Raw genomic sequence first — 19722 nt, 5'->3', positions numbered from 1 at the left:
TTATTTTATTAGGCATAAAAAAAACTGAATAACGCACCTTCAACACTGCTTTGAGTTGAAGCGTTCAGTTACAGTTAATGGTGGCAGGGTCCGCCACATGTAAACGAAGTAAAACAGTACTAAATTGTGTCATCCTTAAAGGCCCGTTTGTTTATTCTGTTGTTAAAATAAAAAGGCATAAAAAACTGAATAACGCACCTTCAACACTTCTTTGAGTTTAAGCGTTCAGTTACAGTTAAGGGTGGCATGGTCCGCCACATATAAACTTAAATGTCTTCCCCAAATCTACATTCTGCACCTTTAATATTTAACAGATAAGATAGATGTTTTGGAAAGTCAATTTTCAATCTGCTGCTTTCAAAAACATCAGTAAAGGTAAAAACAACGCTGTAGCTTCAGTTGATACACACCACTTTAGACATATGGGCTTCTTGCTAGCAGATGGCGCAGTAAATAAAGATTTAGCAGCAGGCCCCAAATCTGGTAGCTCGGGTTAAGCGAGTGAGTCCCAGCAGCCAAACCTCGATGTGGGACAGGCAGTGACAGGACAGGTAGAGTTACAGTAAGACGCAGGTCGAGACGTGTTTTGAGAGCCGAGACGCAGGACACCATATCCTCCAGGGCTGACATTACTGTAACATATTACTTAACACGGCAGCTAGCTAGCCGGCTAGCTAGATAAATAGCGAGCCACGATGCTGTCCATTACAGGCTCCCTCATCAAGAACACCCGTGTCGTCCAGTGCGTACGACTGCTCCACACTTCTCCCATCGCCAGGATGCCGATTCAGGTGAGACTCGCACCTTTAGCTTCGCGTTAGCTGCGTGTGCTACACAGCTCGTGCCAAAGACGTTAGGTTGTATGTACTTATATATATTTTACATAGAAACAGCTGAAGTTGCTAACGTTACATCGGCTACATCCTAAGCATCGATCTGTGTAGCTCACCGTTGCTAGCTTTCTCTCTTTAACCCGTCGCCATGACAGCCGTTACCTGGGACGACTGAGGTGGTTTTGTTTTCAAAAATCAGGACTTGATTTGAACGCATCATATGCAAACTGTTAATACAAGAAGCTAACTGTCGTCTGACTCGATCAGCGCCATGTTATCTATTTATTTATATATATTTTTTTTACTTGTAGCTACACACTCACCTAAAAATATAACACCGTATTAAAAACATTTTGTAGTTAAAGACTAAACACGCGTTGAAACGTTGTTTTAAATAGTGTCAGTGCATAATTGTGTAGGTAAAAGAGTGACTTGCAACTCGGGGTTAACTTGCAGCTAACGTTAAAAGTGTGTCACCCAGCTGCCACTGCACACATATATCAGAGTTCACGCTTATTTTCATGTGTGTTGTGTATTAATCATGCCGTCAATTCACACAATGAGTGGGATTTAAACGTATGTAACTTTATAGTCCGTCAATGTCAGACTTAATTTTAGGCATTCGGCCATTTTAACGAGCGTCCTGCATGTGTACGCGGTGGTTTGTCGCTACCTGGTGGCCGCAGGCTGAACTGCTTACCTGAAACAATTCACATTTCAATTATCTGCTCTGCATCTTCCACTGCAGCACCAGGCTCTGCTCTCCTGAGAGGGTTAATTACAGACTGGTTTATTCAAATGATCCTCCTGGCGATTAGGTTGAGTGGATGTGGAAATGATTAGTGCTGTTTAGTCTGTACACAATGATTAAAAACAACCGTACACATCGGTCTGCTTTCTACAAGAAGCTTCAGCCATAAAGCGACAATGCAAATACAAAAATAAATCATCTCTGTGTATACTTTGAATATTTGTTGACACTTTATGGACATAATGAATCATAATAATGAATGGTAGTCTACTTTCTCGTTCACTGTCTTCTCAATCGCCATAAATCGCCAGGTTGGTGAGCAACTCCCCGCAGTGGAGGTCCAGGAGGGGGAGCCAGGAAATAAGGTGGCTATGGATCAGCTCTTCAAGGGGAAGAAGGGGGTCCTCTTTGCCGTACCTGGAGCCTTTACCCCTGGTTGTTCCAAGGTAGAGTCCCTGATGTCATTTTTTTTTTTTTTTTTTGCAGTTTGCACACAGTCACCTTTGCTGACGTTGTAATTCTCTGGTTACTTTCAGACTCACCTCCCGGGTTTTGTGGAGCAGGCCAGCGAGTTGAAGGGCAAAGGAATACAGGAGGTCGCTTGCATTTCTGTCAATGACGCGTTTGTCATGGCTGCCTGGGGAAAAGAGCACGGAACAGATGGCAAGGTATGGACTACGTAGTTGATACGTTGACATGATTTTAGTGCACTGGCCTGTTTGCACAAGAGAGACATTTTGGAACCATCTAACTATAACACAAGCTTTTGGTTTTTGTGACAATAGTAAATGGGTGATACATTTAAGTAATATCTTGTAAAGTCAGTTGATGATACAGCAGCACTGAAAAGAGACATGAAATGCACTGTAATATTTCTGATATTAATAAAAGTTGACCTTCTACTTTCTCCTGCAGGTCCGGATGCTGGCTGATCCCACTGGAGCTTTTACGAAGGTAAAACTAAATGTCTGGGATATTTTAAGTTATATCTAATGTTGCCATGTTTACTCATCTGTCTCTTTCTTTTCCGCCTCTTAGGCAGTTGACCTGCTGCTTGACAGTGATCAGATTGTGCAGGTTCTTGGGAACAAGCGATCCAAGAGGTAATGATTGTTGAGCCTTTGTCAGCCTTGCAGTCAACAGATCAAATGCATATGTTTACTGATCTTTTTATTATCATTTAAAGCCAGTTTGAACTTGTCATTGGGTTGGAAATCACTCCCTATTCACTAAAATAGTGCTGGATATTAACAATTTTATTGTGGCTTTCAGACTGATTTAAGCATTTAGGAGTTATTGAACCTTTGCCATTGGACTCTTTTCATGCTGCAGACATCAATGATAGATTTAGAGTAGTATTTAATGTTTATAACACTGTGTACTTGTGTTTCAGATATTCGATGTTGGTGGAGGATGGAGTCGTGAAGAAGATCAATGTGGAGCCTGACGGCACTGGGCTGACCTGCAGCCTGGCCTCCAGTATTCTGTCTGACCTGTAGTGTTATTAGAGCTTAGTAAAACTGTGAACCCTGAGTTCCTGTTACTGTTGCACTAACAAAGCCCTGTCCCAACCCTTTACAAGCGCTTCATCCTTTACCCAAAGACGGATGCAAATGTCACTGTGGATGCTAATGTCAAATACAGAGCTGGAAGGTAATTAATGCGCACAACTTTGACCTAAATGGCACTCCAGATCAACACGCACCATCCTCTGTATACTGTTACATGTGAGTAAATAAAGTTCACCCTGAAAGCAATAATCACCATTTTCTGTATTGCTCATCGTGTTTGTGTGTGTTTGTGTGTGAGAATAAAATATCCCACATAACAGCTGTGGTGAACGATGCAGTAGGATAAAATGCCCAGGATCAGAATGTGATGAATAGGGTATAATTATGTAAGAAAGAAGGCTACATTTGCAATCTGAACAATTTTTAAATACGGGTTTAATACGTTCTTCACCAGCATATCCTATTTTAAAAACACATTGCTATAAACATTCATACAAACTCTATGTCCCAACGATGGACATGAGCTGAGAGCTGTTCCCTTGTGTTGGGTAGCTACTGTGTATATTAATCCTTAGTTCTTTTTTCATGACTCAACGCAACTTAATTATTAGTCGCTTGTATTGTAAGAAACATTCATGACATAAGACTGGATCAATGCTCCTTGGATTATCAGAAGAAACCATGAATTGCTGCCAGTGCCTGTGCACTCTTAGCCCTTTGCACCTTTGCATTCTTGTAACTTGTATGTACATTATTGGTTAAATGTTTATTTTACCTATCTTTGTTCAGCTTGGGTGTTCTTGTTTAGAGCTATATGTCTATCTATCTTCATGGAAATTGTTCTTTGAACTATGTGTAATACCAAGAGCAACTTAAAACCGCAGTCATATTCCCAGTATGTGTACACATACTTGGTCAACATCATTGATTGTGATGTTGCAAAGCCTGCAAGCCTGTTTATCCTGTGTGGCAATCATCAGGTCCAAACTCACCGCTGTATGAACTCCGTGACGTAATGACGCAAGAAACCAACGCATTGCATTGTGGGTGCCGGTGCCTGGACAGAAACAGAAAGTACACGACTGTTGAGCGAACTACGGTGAAACACGGCTTATACACAACATTGAAAGGTAAGTTAATACTCAGGCACATCAACGTTATCTTCTCGAAGTCAGCAGCTAAAATATACCACAAACAGAATAGCACGACGCAGTAAGAAGCTGTTAAGAGTTATTAGCGACGCACCGTGTGAGCGTTAATTTGAACGCGCCTGAATTCAAAGCTAACGGTAATGTTTCACTGCAGCTTCACGCGGCTAACTTAGTCGACTGCGCTACGGGGAAGATTATTTCAGGACCGCGTCATCTTTAAAAAAAAACCCACACACATCAGTGCTTACGAGCAGGGGCGACTTTCAGACAAACAAGCGGTTACGTACTTAGAAGCTAGTGAGCGTTAGCTCGTTGTGCTAAAGCTAGTAGCGCTAGGATGCATTGCGCGCGCAATTCAATGTCGGAAATTATTACTAGTCGTTCTGATGTGAAGGTGTTGAGATGCTGGATAAGAGCAAGCAGCGTTGGTTTCGCCACTGTCGACCTGTTTGCAGTCGTCGGGATTTCTGTCGAAGGAACTTTGATACCAATAAAAACACGCTCTTGTCGCAGTGTTGGCTAACTTTACTGTTGGTATGTCTGTTATCTTCACACGTCTACAATCACTTGATTGATTCCAGCAAACAGACTGTAGCTCTTTAATATTTGGAGTTTAAAACTGAAAAATGCACAGGTCTATTCTGTACTGTAGAATAACAATGCAGTGTTATTACTGCCTGTCTTATAGTTGTTTTTATTGTTCATTATTTGCATACTGGGTTTGAAACGAAACTCAACGTGAGGTTGGACTCATAAAGACTTTCATTCATACAAAGCAAAGCTTGGGCGTGTCTCGTTTACATACTAACAAATTAATTTAAATCCAGGAGAATTGTTGGCAGTAATCCTACCCTCTTTTGTCCTCTACTTTTATTACAATAAACCAAACATACTAGACGTCTGTAGTAAAGTGAAGATTGGTAACACAGTAATTAGTGCATGACCTCAAACAAGGTAGACCAGTTTCATTTTCATGTATGTTAAGTTTCCAAATGACTGCTTACAGGGAAATGTGGATGAAAACATTCAACGAAAAGGGAGTCAGAAGTTTTTTTCCCTGCAAAAATGTGATTGGGAAAGTTTAAATTGATTGTGTCATTTGCCCTGTTGCATGAATTTCACTGTTTGTTGGTTGGTTTTAATGTCCATTGCTTTCTCTGTGTTACAGTTCTGCAGCTGGTGACCTGTGAGTGCCTACGAAGCAGCCATGTCGTCAACATCCCAAAAACATAAAGATTTCGTGGCCGAGCCGATGGGTGAGAAGCCCGTGATGGCTCTTGCTGGCATTGGAGAGGCTCTTGGCAGAAGACTAGAGGAGAAAGGTTTTGACAAGGTGATTTGATCTGATTCTTTAAATGTTTCAATCCAGCGTAAACATATTTGGTATGAATCAAGGAACATGAAGAATACTTTGTCAATAGAGGGTGCTTATCTTTGCTGCTGTGGTGGTATCATCACAGTAATTGAATCAGTGTCTTGAAATCAATACAACAAATTTAAGTAGCAGAAAAAGCATTGTAGAAAAGCAGCTGTTAATGTGGCCTTGAGTACGAAGCAGTATGAGGTCTTTGCTGTGTTGATTTTCAACTCATGTTAACATAATAATAATGATAATAACCTCGTTAATGTTATACTTGCCATCTGGTGATTAAAATGAAGCGCGACCCGAGTGACAGGTTATCCACCATTCTTTTAATTACTCATGGCATGGCATGACAAGGCAGCTGCCACATTTTAAGTATGGGTGGGAACACTACATGTCAGTTAGTTTGACACAATACATTCCTGCAAATGTTTCTTCAAATGATGTCTCTCTGGCTGCTGACACACTAGAGGGCTTTAATTTGATACTGGCAGTGTTGAGTTTGTATTGACATTATAATGCAGGAACTGAAACTAGGCTTGGTGCCAATGTATTGTATAGCATGTAAGACAGATGAATGGCTAAAACAAACATCGGTGATTGAATGAATCATCTGCTACTTGACAGCCGGGCGTGGATGTGGAAAGTCCTATCGTACGTGCACTCCTGTCTTATTTTGACTTTCTATCGTGTGTTCATCTCTTCCTCAACAGGCGTACGTCGTCCTCGGGCAGTTCCTGGTGCTAAAGAAAGATGAAGAGCTTTTCCGGGACTGGCTGAAGGATACTTGCCAGGCAAATTCAAAGCAACAAGGTGACTGCTACGGCTGTCTTAAAGAATGGTGTGATGCCTTCCTATAAAGCAATCGCCACTGTTTTCTACGTCTGAAGTCCAAACTGTACATTACCTCTTCACTCATATTGATTCAATTCAGCTACACCATATATGTGAACTGACACTGTAGACACTGAGTGTTATTGACATCAGCTTGTTTTTAAATTATACTTAAAGCTGTAAGTGTATTTCTAAAATCCCTCGACCCCTTAACAGGACTTGGACACGCCCATCTCATGGCCTTAGAGACAGTTGGAGACTGGTAGTCTAGAACTACTTGTCATTCTTTATATTGCCATTAAAATGGTAGTTTGGATGGATAATTACAGATGTGACAGATCTGTTCGTCTGTGAATTGTCAGCAGGCATTTTGACTTTTCATAGCAGTAAAATCACAAGTGTGTCCAAGACGATTAATGGTTTCTTTTCATTACAGTTTACCAGTAAGTCTCAACCCTGAGCCACACTGGTACACCCAAATGTAGCACCCTTTATTAACATGAATACATCTGCGTTTGACAAGTCAACATGTCTGCTGTGAATAGACTGAATGTTAGTTTCCAGTTTTGGGAAAGAGCTGCTCAAGTTTGTACTGATGTTTACCCAAGAAGATCAGAATGCTGCATGTTGAATTTTAAATGTTCATCGGTTGTTGGTCATGGAATAAGATTTTATCTTTCTAAGCTACATGTGGCTCGTTTGTTCTCATTTAAACTTTCAGAAACATTTGGATTTCAGTTTGGCACGCATTCTTCTTTCTACCTAGCGCGATGACTTAGCAGTACAGTCGATACTCATATTTGTACTCACCTTCTTAGGCCTTTTGCCCCATTTTGCTGTTTTTTATTTTTAAACCCATTGGAAAGTTGATGTAAGATGTGTTTTTTTTTTTAACTTGCACATCATATCACAGCTAAGCATCATGTTCTATTCACAAACAATGTTTAAATTACTTCTTGGAGAGGTGGATTGTCTGAAGTGTCTTGCAGAGGATGAGATTTTACAAAAGCTAAACCTCAGACTGGTGGTGACGTGACAGTCTTGGTGGGGATGTGTTTTTATCACAATAGCGTTTAACTTGTGGTCCGGAAAATGTTGGAGCAGCACGGCCAGACACCAACATCTGGTCTGCTGAAACCTTGATGGAACCTGAAGATGGAGATGTACTGTATATAAATAAAGATGCCCATGCAACAAACTCGAACAATGTCAGAAATCGTGTCCATCTATTGCTGATGAGTGAGCTGCAACCTTTACATTTAAAGAAGCCGTTTACAAGCCAGAAAATACTGAAATCAGAATTGACTGAAACAGAAACCATTTGATAACAGATATTCTATTGTCTATTGATCAGTGCAAATCAATCAGCACCCTGTTTGTTCGCTCATTAACAGTAAAGACGCTGAGGTAGTTGATCTGCTGTACTCGTTTGATTGTTTGTATTTGAAGCTTCAACAGAATCTTGTTTCTTATTCTGCACAAAATCTAAAAATGTAGGGATGGAATTGTATACATGATAAATATCTCTAAAGCATTTAATAAATGTTAGGCGTTAAATCAAATCCTATAGTTATGACCAAGAAGTAGAACAGACTGATAAGATAGAAAACATAACATCACTTTAAGGAAAAAGACATCAAAACAATGGTATAATATCAGTATATTGTCCAGATTAAAAACCCAACAATCCAATAAATGTTAACTCTTCGGCTTGGATCTTTATGACGGAGCTTCATGTTGTGTCTGACTGTCTTTCTAAACATGAGATGCCTTAATGCATGTTAGATGAATATATGCTCTGCAGTAGTGCACGTCCACGCTGTGTTACGTATCATCCTCGACACATCACCGGCTCTTTGAAGAGGAAATTGTCTAGCAGCTTTTATTTTTTTAAACTGTCTCATATGTTTCGCATTTGACTGTGTAATTGCTTCAGTTATTATGTTATTATCAAAACCATAAAATAAAGGGCAACGTGTCAGATTTGGACATGAGTGGGGTTTTCTTATTTTTGTTTTCATGCGTTGATGAATAAAATGACACGGACAGAAACCATTTGATAACAGGAGACTTTATTTCAATGCCTGATATTCCATGGTCGCTTTCTTGCCAACGCTCCAAATTTGACATTTGCAAGACACTGAAAATACATGTGTTAATTTTTGAAATGATCCAGAGCAGGAGGGGTTCCCAAAAAGTTGATACGGTGATCATGTCTGAGGGAACTTACAAAATGAGATCAGTTTTCTTTTTTTTGTGTGCGAGGAAATGATCTAACAGAAGTAAACCACTGTCTGTACTGTCAATGTTGAAATAACCACGAAGAAAGTCACATGAATAAGTAGAAACGCCAGGTGCCTCCTTTACGTTTTTTGGACCCCTCTGCTCTGGAGAACCTCTCGGACCTGATTGGTTAAAATGACGATGCACACCTGTTCTTTTAAAAGTACATTATAACCGCTGTATTTATTTTTTTGCCTTTTAAAGAAATAGAAAATTGTTCACGTAACAGACTCATAGTAACTGATTAGCTGATTTTGCTTTAATGGCTTACATCATATACTGAATGTCCATAACCCCTGGAATGTTTCTCTTTTTTTGGGAGGGGGGGGATCTGTGTGCTATATCGAACTATAAAATCTGGATCTGACGGTGATCAAATGCTTAGAATTGTCGCTTAAGTTTCACAGTAGCACCTATGCAAACACACACACGTCCACATCCACACTACAGCAACAAGTATAGAAATGAGCGAGAATGTTAAAATCTTCATAAAACCTTGAAATAAAAAATAAAAATATGATAATAATCCACTCAAACAGCTGTTGTCCTTAGATGCAAGTAACTGCCGAAACTGGAAACAGAAGCATTAATCTGTAGAAGAGTGTTATTACCTCCAGATACAAGTAGCTCTGACTCAGTTATGACCTAACATAGGCTTGTCTTGTCTAAAGATTTTTAAATGTGTGGTCCATATTTACGAGAACTGACCTGATCAGAACCTCATCTTCCACCTGCAGCACCACCGTGATCCAGAGACCTCGTGTGGGGATTAGTTCAAAGTTAACAAAAGCTGTTAGAATCTGTTCCTGGGTCTGTTAAAAACACTCACCGCTCGGACTGTTTCCTTTTTCGGCAGTTACCTGTAAATATATATACGAGCATGAAATGTTTGTGTTTTCCAACCCGATGATAGCTATTTTTTTTTTAAATGTCTTATCTTTTCAATAACTCTTTATTGATTGACTGTGTAGGTTTTGTTCCAGATTCTTGTTTTTGCTCTCCCCCTCTAACACAGAGACAGTTGTTAGCAGATAAAGAATTTCGTGTTGTACTTGATCTCATGTACTGTACATCGGCAGCTTTTATGCAAGGTTACTATAGTACATTGATGTCTTATTTAGATTGGAAGTACATGTACACACTTTACATACATGTACATACTGTACAGTTGTACTTTTTGAATCACAACAATCCCTGATTGGTCTCAAAGCAGAGCGCAGAAGAATTTCTTCTCCCTGAAGGGGTTCTCTGAGGTGGGCACGGGGGAGATCAGGGGGTCGTCACAGGAGTGTGCGTCGCAGTACGCCATCAGGTCGGCCGCTGCCTTTGAAACCTGGAGAGGAAGGTGGTGGTCAGAGTCCGGGTGGATCAGGAACAATTCAACAGACAATAACAGTGAAAATAACCCTTTGTGCTTTGATTGTTCTTTATCTGTTGGTCTCTGGTCGGAGGTTGTGGTGCATTTAGAGACCACAAGAGTTCTCCACAAGGAAATGTATGCAATATTTAACTGACAGCTGTTTTCTGCTCAGTCTGATTAATCTTATGTTAACATATTCTTAACCCTCATCTAACTTGTATTTGTAGTCTAATGTCGAGCTGCTTAGTCAGTTAAATTATTAAATTCCAACTTGTATTATCGATCAATCGTTTTAATCATTTTCAAACAAAAATTATTTTCGCCCGCATTTGATGGTTCCAGCCTCTTAAAGGGTAAGATCACCAAATTTACACATTAAAGGGGCAATATGTCCAAATTTACGTTTAATTTTAGCTCATCGGGTCATCAACAGCATGTGAAGAAATAACATTGTGTGTTTACATTGTGTGTTTTGTACTGCAGAGACATATCCTGATGATAGCATGCTAGCCAGCTAGCCCTGGCACCTCCCAGTCCAAAACTTGTGTGCTTATGTTAAAAAACACCAACACTCTGAGCTCCCAGTCAGGAATCACTACATGCACGGCTAACTAGCAAATGGCGGCTACAGTTAGCAGCAGTTAGCTGATACTCTGGTGATATTCTGCCCCCTGTTTGTTTTGAGCAGCCGGACAACTCTTACAAATTCAGAAATGTTCAGGTATCTTGGTGAGTACGACTGCATATGTGAAAACAGTCATATTAAGTCTTGTGGCTCCAGAGGAAGCATGTATGTATGTCACTCAGGAGCAAGGTTGCATTGTGGGTAATGTAGGCACCAGGCTTAGAAAAGAAGTTGATATCTGGTTGTGCTGCATTGATTTTGATCATTTGTTTTTAAACTGTCTATAATGAGTTAAAAACCTAGCATCTACATTACCCACAATGCAATGTGGCAGATTTATCAGATTACATGTAGCTTCAGCTGGAGCCACAATCTACTTTATACTACTTTCTTTATACTTCTCAAGACCTGTAAACACTTTAAACGGGAGGATTTGCTGCTTTTCTTTGCTATTTTATGACAGTTAATGATGAATCTTTGGGTTTTGGACTGTTGGTTTGACAAAAGAAGCTAACTGAAGACGTCACTTTGGGGTCTGGGGAACTGGTGAAGAGCATTTTTCACAATTTTTGACATTTTAGAGATCAAATGGTTCATCAATTAATCAATATTGTTGTTAGTTGCAGCCTTATCGTTTAATGTTAAGACAGTATGTACCACTGTCTTACATCTCTGGTAATGAGTTATTTTCCATTATTGCTAGCAGCGCTAAGATGCATTCAGGCGCAATTTAATGTCAGAAATTATTACTAGTAATCGCAGTGTTGGCTAACTTTACTGTTGATATGTCTGTTATTTTCACACGTTTACGACTGCCTTTGTTTTTAGCACCCCCCCCATCCTCTGTATGACAGTCTACAGACCACCCCGCTATTCTGCCTCTTTTAACAGTGAATTCTCAGAGCTACTGTCAATAACCCACAGCAATTATAATAGAATATTAATAACTGGAGATTTTAATTTACACATAGATAATTCCTCAGATCCTATGTCGAGAGAATTTTTAAACCTTCTACACTGCCTAGATTTTAATCAACACATCACACAGCCGACCCACAGCAGGGGGCGCACTCTGGACCTGGTCATAATCTATGGCCTGTCTGTTGGTGCGCCCTCTGTTGTGGACCTGGCTGTGTCTGACCCCTTTTGTGTGTTTTTTACAATCACCAGTTTTAACCAGCGGGAGGCCCCAGTGAGAACAGTGAGGAAACGCTACCTAACTTCTGAAGTGGCTGCAAATTTTATCCAGATTTTACAGAGCACTCCTGCAGAAATTTTACCAGCACCATGTGATTTTATTGTTGACAGCTTTAACCATAAGATGAAATCAGCGCTGGACTCGGTGGCTCCACTCTTAATAAAAACAATTAATACAAGACCTACACCCCCGTGGAGAAATACAGAAATTAAAATCTCAAGAGAAACTGCAGGAGTGCTGAGAGGAGATGGAGAAAAACAAAATTAACAGTTCACCATGAAATTTTACGTGGACATCTCAAAACATATAATAATGCAGTCAAACAGGCAAGAATCTCCCACTTCCATAAAATCATCAACGACCATAGAAACAGCCAAAAATTCCTCTTCTCCCCAATTGACCTTTTAACAAACAAAAAATTTAATAGATCCTCCAAAACACCAACTGACGCCCTTTGCAAGGACTTTGCAGACCACTTCAGAGGTAAAATCAATGACATCAGATCAAGTCTCTTACCTCAACAGATTTTAAATGTCGACACACCTGAATCATTAATTTTACCCGAGGAAACATTGGAGAGTTTTGCCCTGGTTGATGCGAGGATACTTGGTCGAGTCCTCTCCCAAGTAAAGCCCACAACCTGCCTATTAGACCCAATTCCCACACCGTTTTTTAAAACACTTTGTGGATTCTTTGAGGATCAGCTGTTATACATGGTGAATTGCTCTCTTCAGACGGGTGTCTTCCCCGCCTCCTTTAAAACGGCGGTGGTGAAGCCCCTTCTGAAGACGAGCAACTTAGATCCCAACATCTTTAATAATTATCGGCCTGTATCCAACTTACCGTTTTTCAGTAAAATTTTGGAAAAACTTGTTTCAAGCAAGTAAATGATTTTTTAATCGCAAACAGCATTTTAGAAAAGTATCAGTCTGGTTTCAGGCCGAACCACAGTACAGAGACAGCCCTTTTAAAGATTTTAAATGACATCAGGTGCAACTTGGATAACAATAAACTCACAGTCTTGGTACTACTGGATCTAACCGCTGCCTTACAGTAGACCATCACATTTTATTAAATAGACTAAGAAACCTGGTCGGCCTCTCTGGTACTGTTCTTAACTGGTTCGTCTCTTACCTCACAGATCGACACTTCTTTGTAAGTATGGATACATGTTCCTCAGAAACCCACAAAATAAAGTGTGGAGTTCCCCAAGGGTCAATTTTAGGTCCAACTCTTTTTAATCTTTACATGCTTCCCCTTGGGGACGTCATCAGGAGGCACGGCATCAGCTTTCATAGTTATGCTGACGATACGCAACTGTATATCGCCGTGTCTCCTGATGACACAGGGCCTATTGATGTCCTTTTTAACTGCATTTTAGATATCAAGACATGGATGGCAGCGAATTTCCTACAGCTCAACCAGGACAAAACAGAGGTTTTACTCATTGGTCCTGAGGGCCAGAAAGAGAAACTTTTACCAAAGTTAAAGGATTTTAAACCATCACAATCTGTAAAAAATCTGGGTGTGATTTTTGACTCTGAGCTCAGTTTGATTCCACACATCAAAAATATAACAAAGATTGGTTTTTATCATCTTAAGAATATCGCCAGAGTCCGCCCGTTTCTCTCTCTCAGGCCAGCACAGAGGTGCTGATGCATGCTTTTATCTCTTGTCGCTCAGATTACTGTAACGCCTCTCTGGCCTTCCCAAAAAAAGCATCTCGATTTTACAATTACTACAAAACTCAGCCGCACGAGTGCTGACAAGGACCAGAGGGCGGGAGCTCATTACACCGGTTTTAAAGTCGCTGCATTGGCTCCCTGTGCGTTTCAGGATTGATTTTAAGGTTCTTTTACTAGTTTTTAAGTGTCTTAACGGTCTTGGGCCTTTTTATTTATCTGACCTGCTTTTAGTCTATCAGCCCCCGAGGACCCTGAGGTCCTCCGGCACTGGCCTTTTGACCATACCACAGGTTAGTTCAAAAAAGCACAGGGAGGCGGCTTTCAGTTATTATGGGCCCCGACTGTGGAACAACCTGCCGGAGAACCTCAGGGTCGCGGAGACTGTTGAGGTTTTTAAAAAGAGGCTCAAGACCCATCTTTTTAACCAGGCCTCTTTGTTTTAATGTTTTAGTCTCTCGTGTTTTTAGCCGTTATGCTTTTTGCTTTATTTTACTGTTGCAGACTGTCAGTTTTTAGTCTCCTGTGTTTCCTCATGGGGGCCTGCCGGGCTGGGAGTTGTCTCTGGTCTGGCCAGTGGGGGTGCTGTCTCGGGGGCTGTTTCGGCCCGGGCGGTTAGAGGGCTCCGCACCGAGGTGTGGGGCCTCCTGTCTGCCCGGGTTGGGGTGGTCCCTGTGGCCGCTCTGTCTGCGGCCTTGGACCGGGATTGCTCTCAGTGTGGCTGGCCCCCCCCCAAAGGTAGCTTCCTCCATGCCTTAAGGTCTCGCTGCCCAGCCATGTCTCTTCAGTTACAACTAGTGTATGTGTGGATATGAGTGTGTGAGTCTGTGTGTCTGCGTGCGTATGTGCGATTGTCTGTTTGAGTGTGTATGTCTCTGTGCATGTCTGTGGGGGTGGGAGGGTTGGGTTCTTTTAATTTTCTTCTCTTGATTTTATTTACAGTTTCTCTTTTCTGTTGTTGTTTTTAATCTATGTAAGGCACTTTGAGTTACTCCTCTGTATGAAAAGCGCCATACAAATAAAGATTGATTGATTGATTGACTTGATTGATTCCAGCAAACAGACTGTAGCTCTTTAATATTTGGAGTTCAAAACTGAAATATGCACAGGTCTACTCTCTACTGTAGAATAACAATGCAGTGTTGTTATGTCTTATCATTGTTTTCATAGTTCAGTACTTGCAGATCTGGTTTGAAATGGAACTCACAGTGAAGTTGGACTCTTAAAGGCTTTTATTCATTACAAAGCTTGGGCATGTCTCGTTTACATACCAACAAATGAAAGTAAATCTAGGAGACTCATTGGCAGTAATCCTACCCTCTTTTGTCCTCTACACTAAATATAATGAGCCAAACATACTAGGCATCTGTAGTAGAGTGAAGATTGTCTGCGAACAAACTTCACCGTCACCAGGTAACACAATTATAAGCGTCTGACCTCAAACAAGGTAACTCAGTTTTTCATTTTTCATGTATGTTAAGTTTCCAAATGACTGCTTACAGGGAAATGTGCATGAAAACATTCAATTGAAAGGGAGTCGGAGGTTTTTTTCCTGCAAAAATGTTTTAGTGAAAGTTTAAGTGATTGTGTCAGATTTGCCCTGTTGCATGAATTTCACTGTTTGTTTTAATGTCCATTGTGGTCTCTGTGTTACAGTTCCGCGGCTGGTGATCTCTGAGTGCTTACGAAGCAGCCATGTCGTCAACATCCAAAAAACATGACAATTTCGTTTCTCAGCCGATGGGTGAGAAGTCCGTGAGGGCTCTGCCTGGCATTGGAGAGGTTCTTGGCGGAAGACTGATGACTAATGGTTTTGGCGAGGTGATTTGATCTGATTCTTTAAACTTTTTTATCCATTACAAACACATTTGGTATGAACTGAGGAACATGTAGAATGCTCTGTCAATAGAGGTGCTTATCTTGACTATTCTCACAGTAATTGGATCAGTGTCTTGAAATCAATACGACAAATTTAAATTGCAGAAAAAGCATTGTATAAAAACAGCTGTTAATGTGGCTTTTGAGTACGAACCAGTATGAGGTAGTGTTGTCACTATGACTTCCTAAAATATCTCCATACCGATACAGAAACGATACCACGGCGGAAAACTAAGACATCATTACATAAAAAGTTATGGAATAAAATATTAGATGACAGAATGTGGAACTTAAAATGATTTTTTTTTTTTTTAATTAAAACACTTAAACTTAAAAATTCAAAATAAAAATATATATTTTTGTAGAAGCTGTATCCAAGAAGACAAGTGTCTTCTTGTTTTGTTCATTTGTCTTGTTTGCTCTCAGAGATTATTAAATAACCTGATTTTCCATTAACAGCTCAGTGCATGTAGTAGAAAAAAATTAACAGCACATTAATTACAATATTATTCAGCATAAAAATAATGAACATCGATTAGATTAACTGTGAGTTTGGCAATTCATAAAACAAGATAATACTTTATTCGTCCCACAAAGGGGAAATTTGCAATTAGCATTGCATGTTGCTAAAGTTCAAACCCTGGATTATTAGCCTGCAAACTACATTAGTGCACTAAAGTACAACACAAATGACCCAGACCTGGTGGAGGTCTGTGCTCCAGTCAGACCATTTTCTAATAGGCTCTGTTGGTCATTACGGATTTAAAGCATCGTTTACAGAAGGGCTTTGTGGTGTCCGTGGGCTTACCTTAACTGTTGGCAACGCCTCTATGCGTCTGCTTTTTCAACAAGCCCAGGACTGTCGGCAGGAGCACTCATGCCACTTTCAGCTTTGTGTCGCTCTGCTCTGTGACTGTCTGTCACCGTGACACCACGCACACTCTGGCTGCAGGCAGTAAGGAAGCAGAGAGAAGCTGCACACAGACACGCTGCCTCGCTGTCGCACAAAGTTCATCAAGTACTGATACTAATAAAATGTGAAAAAATTTAGTTTTTAACGGTTGGGTACCGCGGTACCTTTCTAGTATCGGTTTACCGTGCAACACTAGTATGAGGACTTTACCAGGTTGATTTTTAACTCGTGTTAACATGATAGTAATGGTAATAACCAGGTTATTATTATACTTGCAGAGTAGTTGGATTCAAATAAAGCGTGACCTTGATTGACAGGTTATTTGCCATTCTTTAAAATTACTCATGGAATGGCATCCACAAGGGAGCAGCCACATTTTAAGTACTAGTGCAGTGCCCGTAAGAAAAATGTATTCCTATAGAAAAGTGGGAGGTTAAGCAGCTTTTTCATGGATGGCCAAATGAGGCTGTATTTGAAGGTGGGACATCAGTGATATTTAGGTTTGTTGTGAAATCCGATATTACAGGGTATAATTGGCTGTTTTTGACTATTTTTGATTTTGCCATTATATTTCACCTTAAAAATTATTTACTTGGTGTCATTATTTTCAGCACAACCTCACATGTGTGACTGTACAGTTATTTTTTTATTTTGACAAACTGTATTAACACAATGAACCTAAAATCACAAAAAAACATAAAATCAGAGTAGAAAAAGTTAGATTTTTTTACTCTGAAAACCACAAATATGTTTAACAAACCATTTTTTATTACTTATAATGCAAATTCTAAATTGTTGTTTGCTAAATATGTGCATAAATTTACAAAGTTTTATGTAACTATTTACATTTAAATGCAGGCAATGCTCATTCAGTCGTCTCCTCATTGTTTTGACTCATTAAACAAAAAACCGACTCCACTACACACTAAACACACTACACCAAACACTACATAACACACTAACTATACACTCCAAACACGCTAAATGTCACAAATCTCTCAACTCTCAATATCGTTGTCTATACACCGACTGTCCTGTCATTCATCCGCCTCCGTCCCTCCCACAACTTCCTGTTCCTCAACAACCAAACTTGCTGCTTGGACACTTTCGTGACAAAAGCCCGTTTTTGCTGTTTCTTCCTGCACCAGACACAAAGCAAACGTGACGGCAATGTTCGCGAAAAAGCGTGTTGGACATTATTTACCCTAAGTCCGGTTTTGGACGTGCGGGTGCGTCCGGTCCATCGACTCGGGAGGTGGGCCATGTGGGCTAGCAGCTAGCTACACACGAACATCCACAGATTCCGATTCCACTTTGTTGTCCGCGCGTCTCCGGATCTCCTCAGACCCGAACAGACTCGGTCCGGACTCGTTTAGTCTCATTAATCCACAACAGTCAGTTTAGATGCACAGAACAGAACAGAATGCGACTGAACCGCCGGCAAAATCCCGGTCCAGCTCGCGCCGCTGCAGGTATAAATCAGCTTGTTTCTTAAGGTGTGTCATGGGCTTCAGCTCTGCAGTGATTGGCTCTGGTGCGCACGTGACTGTGGTGGCTCCGGTGGACAATGCTCACGAATTTGTAAATCATTTATGAAATAATTTATTAACGGTATCATTGCAGTCCAAACCAATGCGAAGTCACACACCCTTGAACCACGCAGCAGCCATGTTGTAAGTCTCAGGTCAGTCTGATCCTGATCCACAGAGATATTTGAGGCACACACACATACACAGACAGACAGACAGACAGACAGAGATTCCTTGCTTTTATAGAGAGATGGGTGGGAACCCTTCATGTCACTTAGTTTGTATTGACATCATAATGCAGTAGCTTTAACAAGACAAATGGGACTGAAACTAGGCTTGGTGTCAATGTATTGTGCAGCATGTAAGATAGATGAATGACTAAAACAAACATGGGCAATAAAATTAGACATCTGCTTCTTGACCGTGGATGTGAAAAGTCCTATCGTACGCGCACTCCTGTCTTAAATTGACTTTCTGTTGTGTGTTCATCACTCCCTCCACAGGCTTCCGACGTCCTCGGGCAGTACCTGAAGCTAGACAAAGACCCGGAGCGTTTCCATGGCTGGCTGAAGGAGACTTGCAATGCAAATTCAAAGCAAAGAAGTGACTGCTACGACGGTCTTGAAGATTGGTGTGCCAACAACCTATAAAGCAATCGCCACTGTTTTCTACGTCTGAAGTCCAAACTGTACATTACCTTTTCACTCATATTGATTCAATTCAGCTACACCATATATGTAAACTGACACTATAGACACTGAATGTTCATCGGTTGTTCATCGGTTGTTGGTCATGGAATAAGATTTTTTCTTTCTACGCTACATGTGGCTCGTTTGTTCTACGTTTAAACTTTCAGAAACATTTGGATTTCAGTTTGGCACACATTCTTCTTTCTACCTAGCGTGATGACTTAGCAGTACAGTCCATATTCATATTTGTACTCACCTTCTTTGACCTTTCACCCCATTTTCCTGTTTTGTTTTTTTTAACCCATTGGAAAGTTGATGTAAGATGTTTTTTTTTTTCTAACTTGCACATCATATCACAGTCAAGTATCATGTTCTATCCACAAACAATGTTTAAATTACTTCTTGGAGAGGTGGATTGTCTGCAGAGGATGCAATTTTACAAAAGCTAAACCTCAGACTGGTGGTGATGTGACGGTCTTGGTGGTGGATGTGTTTTTATTACATAAAACGTTTAACTTGTGATCCGGAAAATGTTGGAGCAGCACGGCCAGACACCAACATCTGGTCTGCTGAAACCTTGATGGAACCTGAAGATGGAGATGTACTCTATATAAATAAAGATGCCCATGCAACAAACTCGAACGATGTCGTGACAGAGTTTAGATGCTGAATAAGAGCAGGCAGCGTTAGTTTCACCAGTGTCAACCTCACTGCAGTCATCAGGATCTCTGTTGAAGGAACTTTGACACCAATAAAAACACGCTCTTGTCGCAGTGTTGGCGAACTTTACTGTTGATATGTCTGTTATTTTCACATGCTTACGACCACTTGATTGATTCCAGCAAACAGACTGTAGCTCTTTAATATTTGGAGTTTAAAACTGAAATATGCACAGCTCTACTCTGTACTGTAGAATAACAATGCAGTGTTATTATGTCTTATCATTGTTTTCATAGTTCAGTACTTGCAGATCTGGTTTGAAATGGAACTCACAGTGAAGTTGGACTCATAAAGGCTTTCATTCATACAAAGCTTGGGTGTGTCTGGTTTACATACCAACAAATTAAAGTAAATCCAGGAGACTCATTGGCAGTAATCCTACCCTCTTTTGTCCTCTACACT

At 40.5% G+C, this 19722-nt stretch overlaps 3 protein-coding genes across 3 annotated transcripts; all 3 read left to right on the top strand.

Annotated features, from left to right (window-relative positions):
* Positions 1-392: 392 nt before the first annotated feature.
* Positions 393-3347, top strand: prdx5 (peroxiredoxin 5). Its single transcript, XM_030437713.1, has 6 exons — positions 393-791; positions 1896-2030; positions 2121-2252; positions 2500-2538; positions 2623-2687; positions 2978-3347. Exons 1-6 carry the CDS (start codon positions 696-698, stop codon positions 3081-3083), a joined length of 573 nt encoding a protein of 190 aa, XP_030293573.1. The 5' UTR covers positions 393-695; the 3' UTR covers positions 3084-3347.
* Positions 3348-4068: 721 nt separating this feature from the next.
* On the top strand, positions 4069-8432 carry LOC115593975 (barrier-to-autointegration factor). Its single transcript, XM_030437714.1, has 3 exons — positions 4069-4225; positions 5415-5579; positions 6323-8432. The coding sequence occupies exons 2-3, from the start codon at positions 5454-5456 to the stop codon at positions 6467-6469; spliced, it is 273 nt and encodes a 90-aa protein (XP_030293574.1). The 5' UTR covers positions 4069-4225; positions 5415-5453; the 3' UTR covers positions 6470-8432.
* A 6522-nt stretch (positions 8433-14954) lies between these two features.
* LOC115593976 (barrier-to-autointegration factor-like) lies at positions 14955-19389 on the top strand. Its single transcript, XM_030437715.1, has 3 exons — positions 14955-15038; positions 15248-15412; positions 18415-19389. The coding sequence occupies exons 2-3, from the start codon at positions 15287-15289 to the stop codon at positions 18559-18561; spliced, it is 273 nt and encodes a 90-aa protein (XP_030293575.1). The 5' UTR covers positions 14955-15038; positions 15248-15286; the 3' UTR covers positions 18562-19389.
* Positions 19390-19722: the final 333 nt, after the last annotated feature.

The sequence above is a fragment of the Sparus aurata genome, chromosome 13, assembly GCF_900880675.1.
Source record: "Sparus aurata chromosome 13, fSpaAur1.1, whole genome shotgun sequence".
In the NCBI taxonomy this organism is placed as follows: Eukaryota; Metazoa; Chordata; class Actinopteri; order Spariformes; family Sparidae; genus Sparus; species Sparus aurata.
The sequence above is the reverse complement of the archived record's forward strand: the minus strand, read 5'-3'. Positions and strand labels throughout refer to the sequence as shown.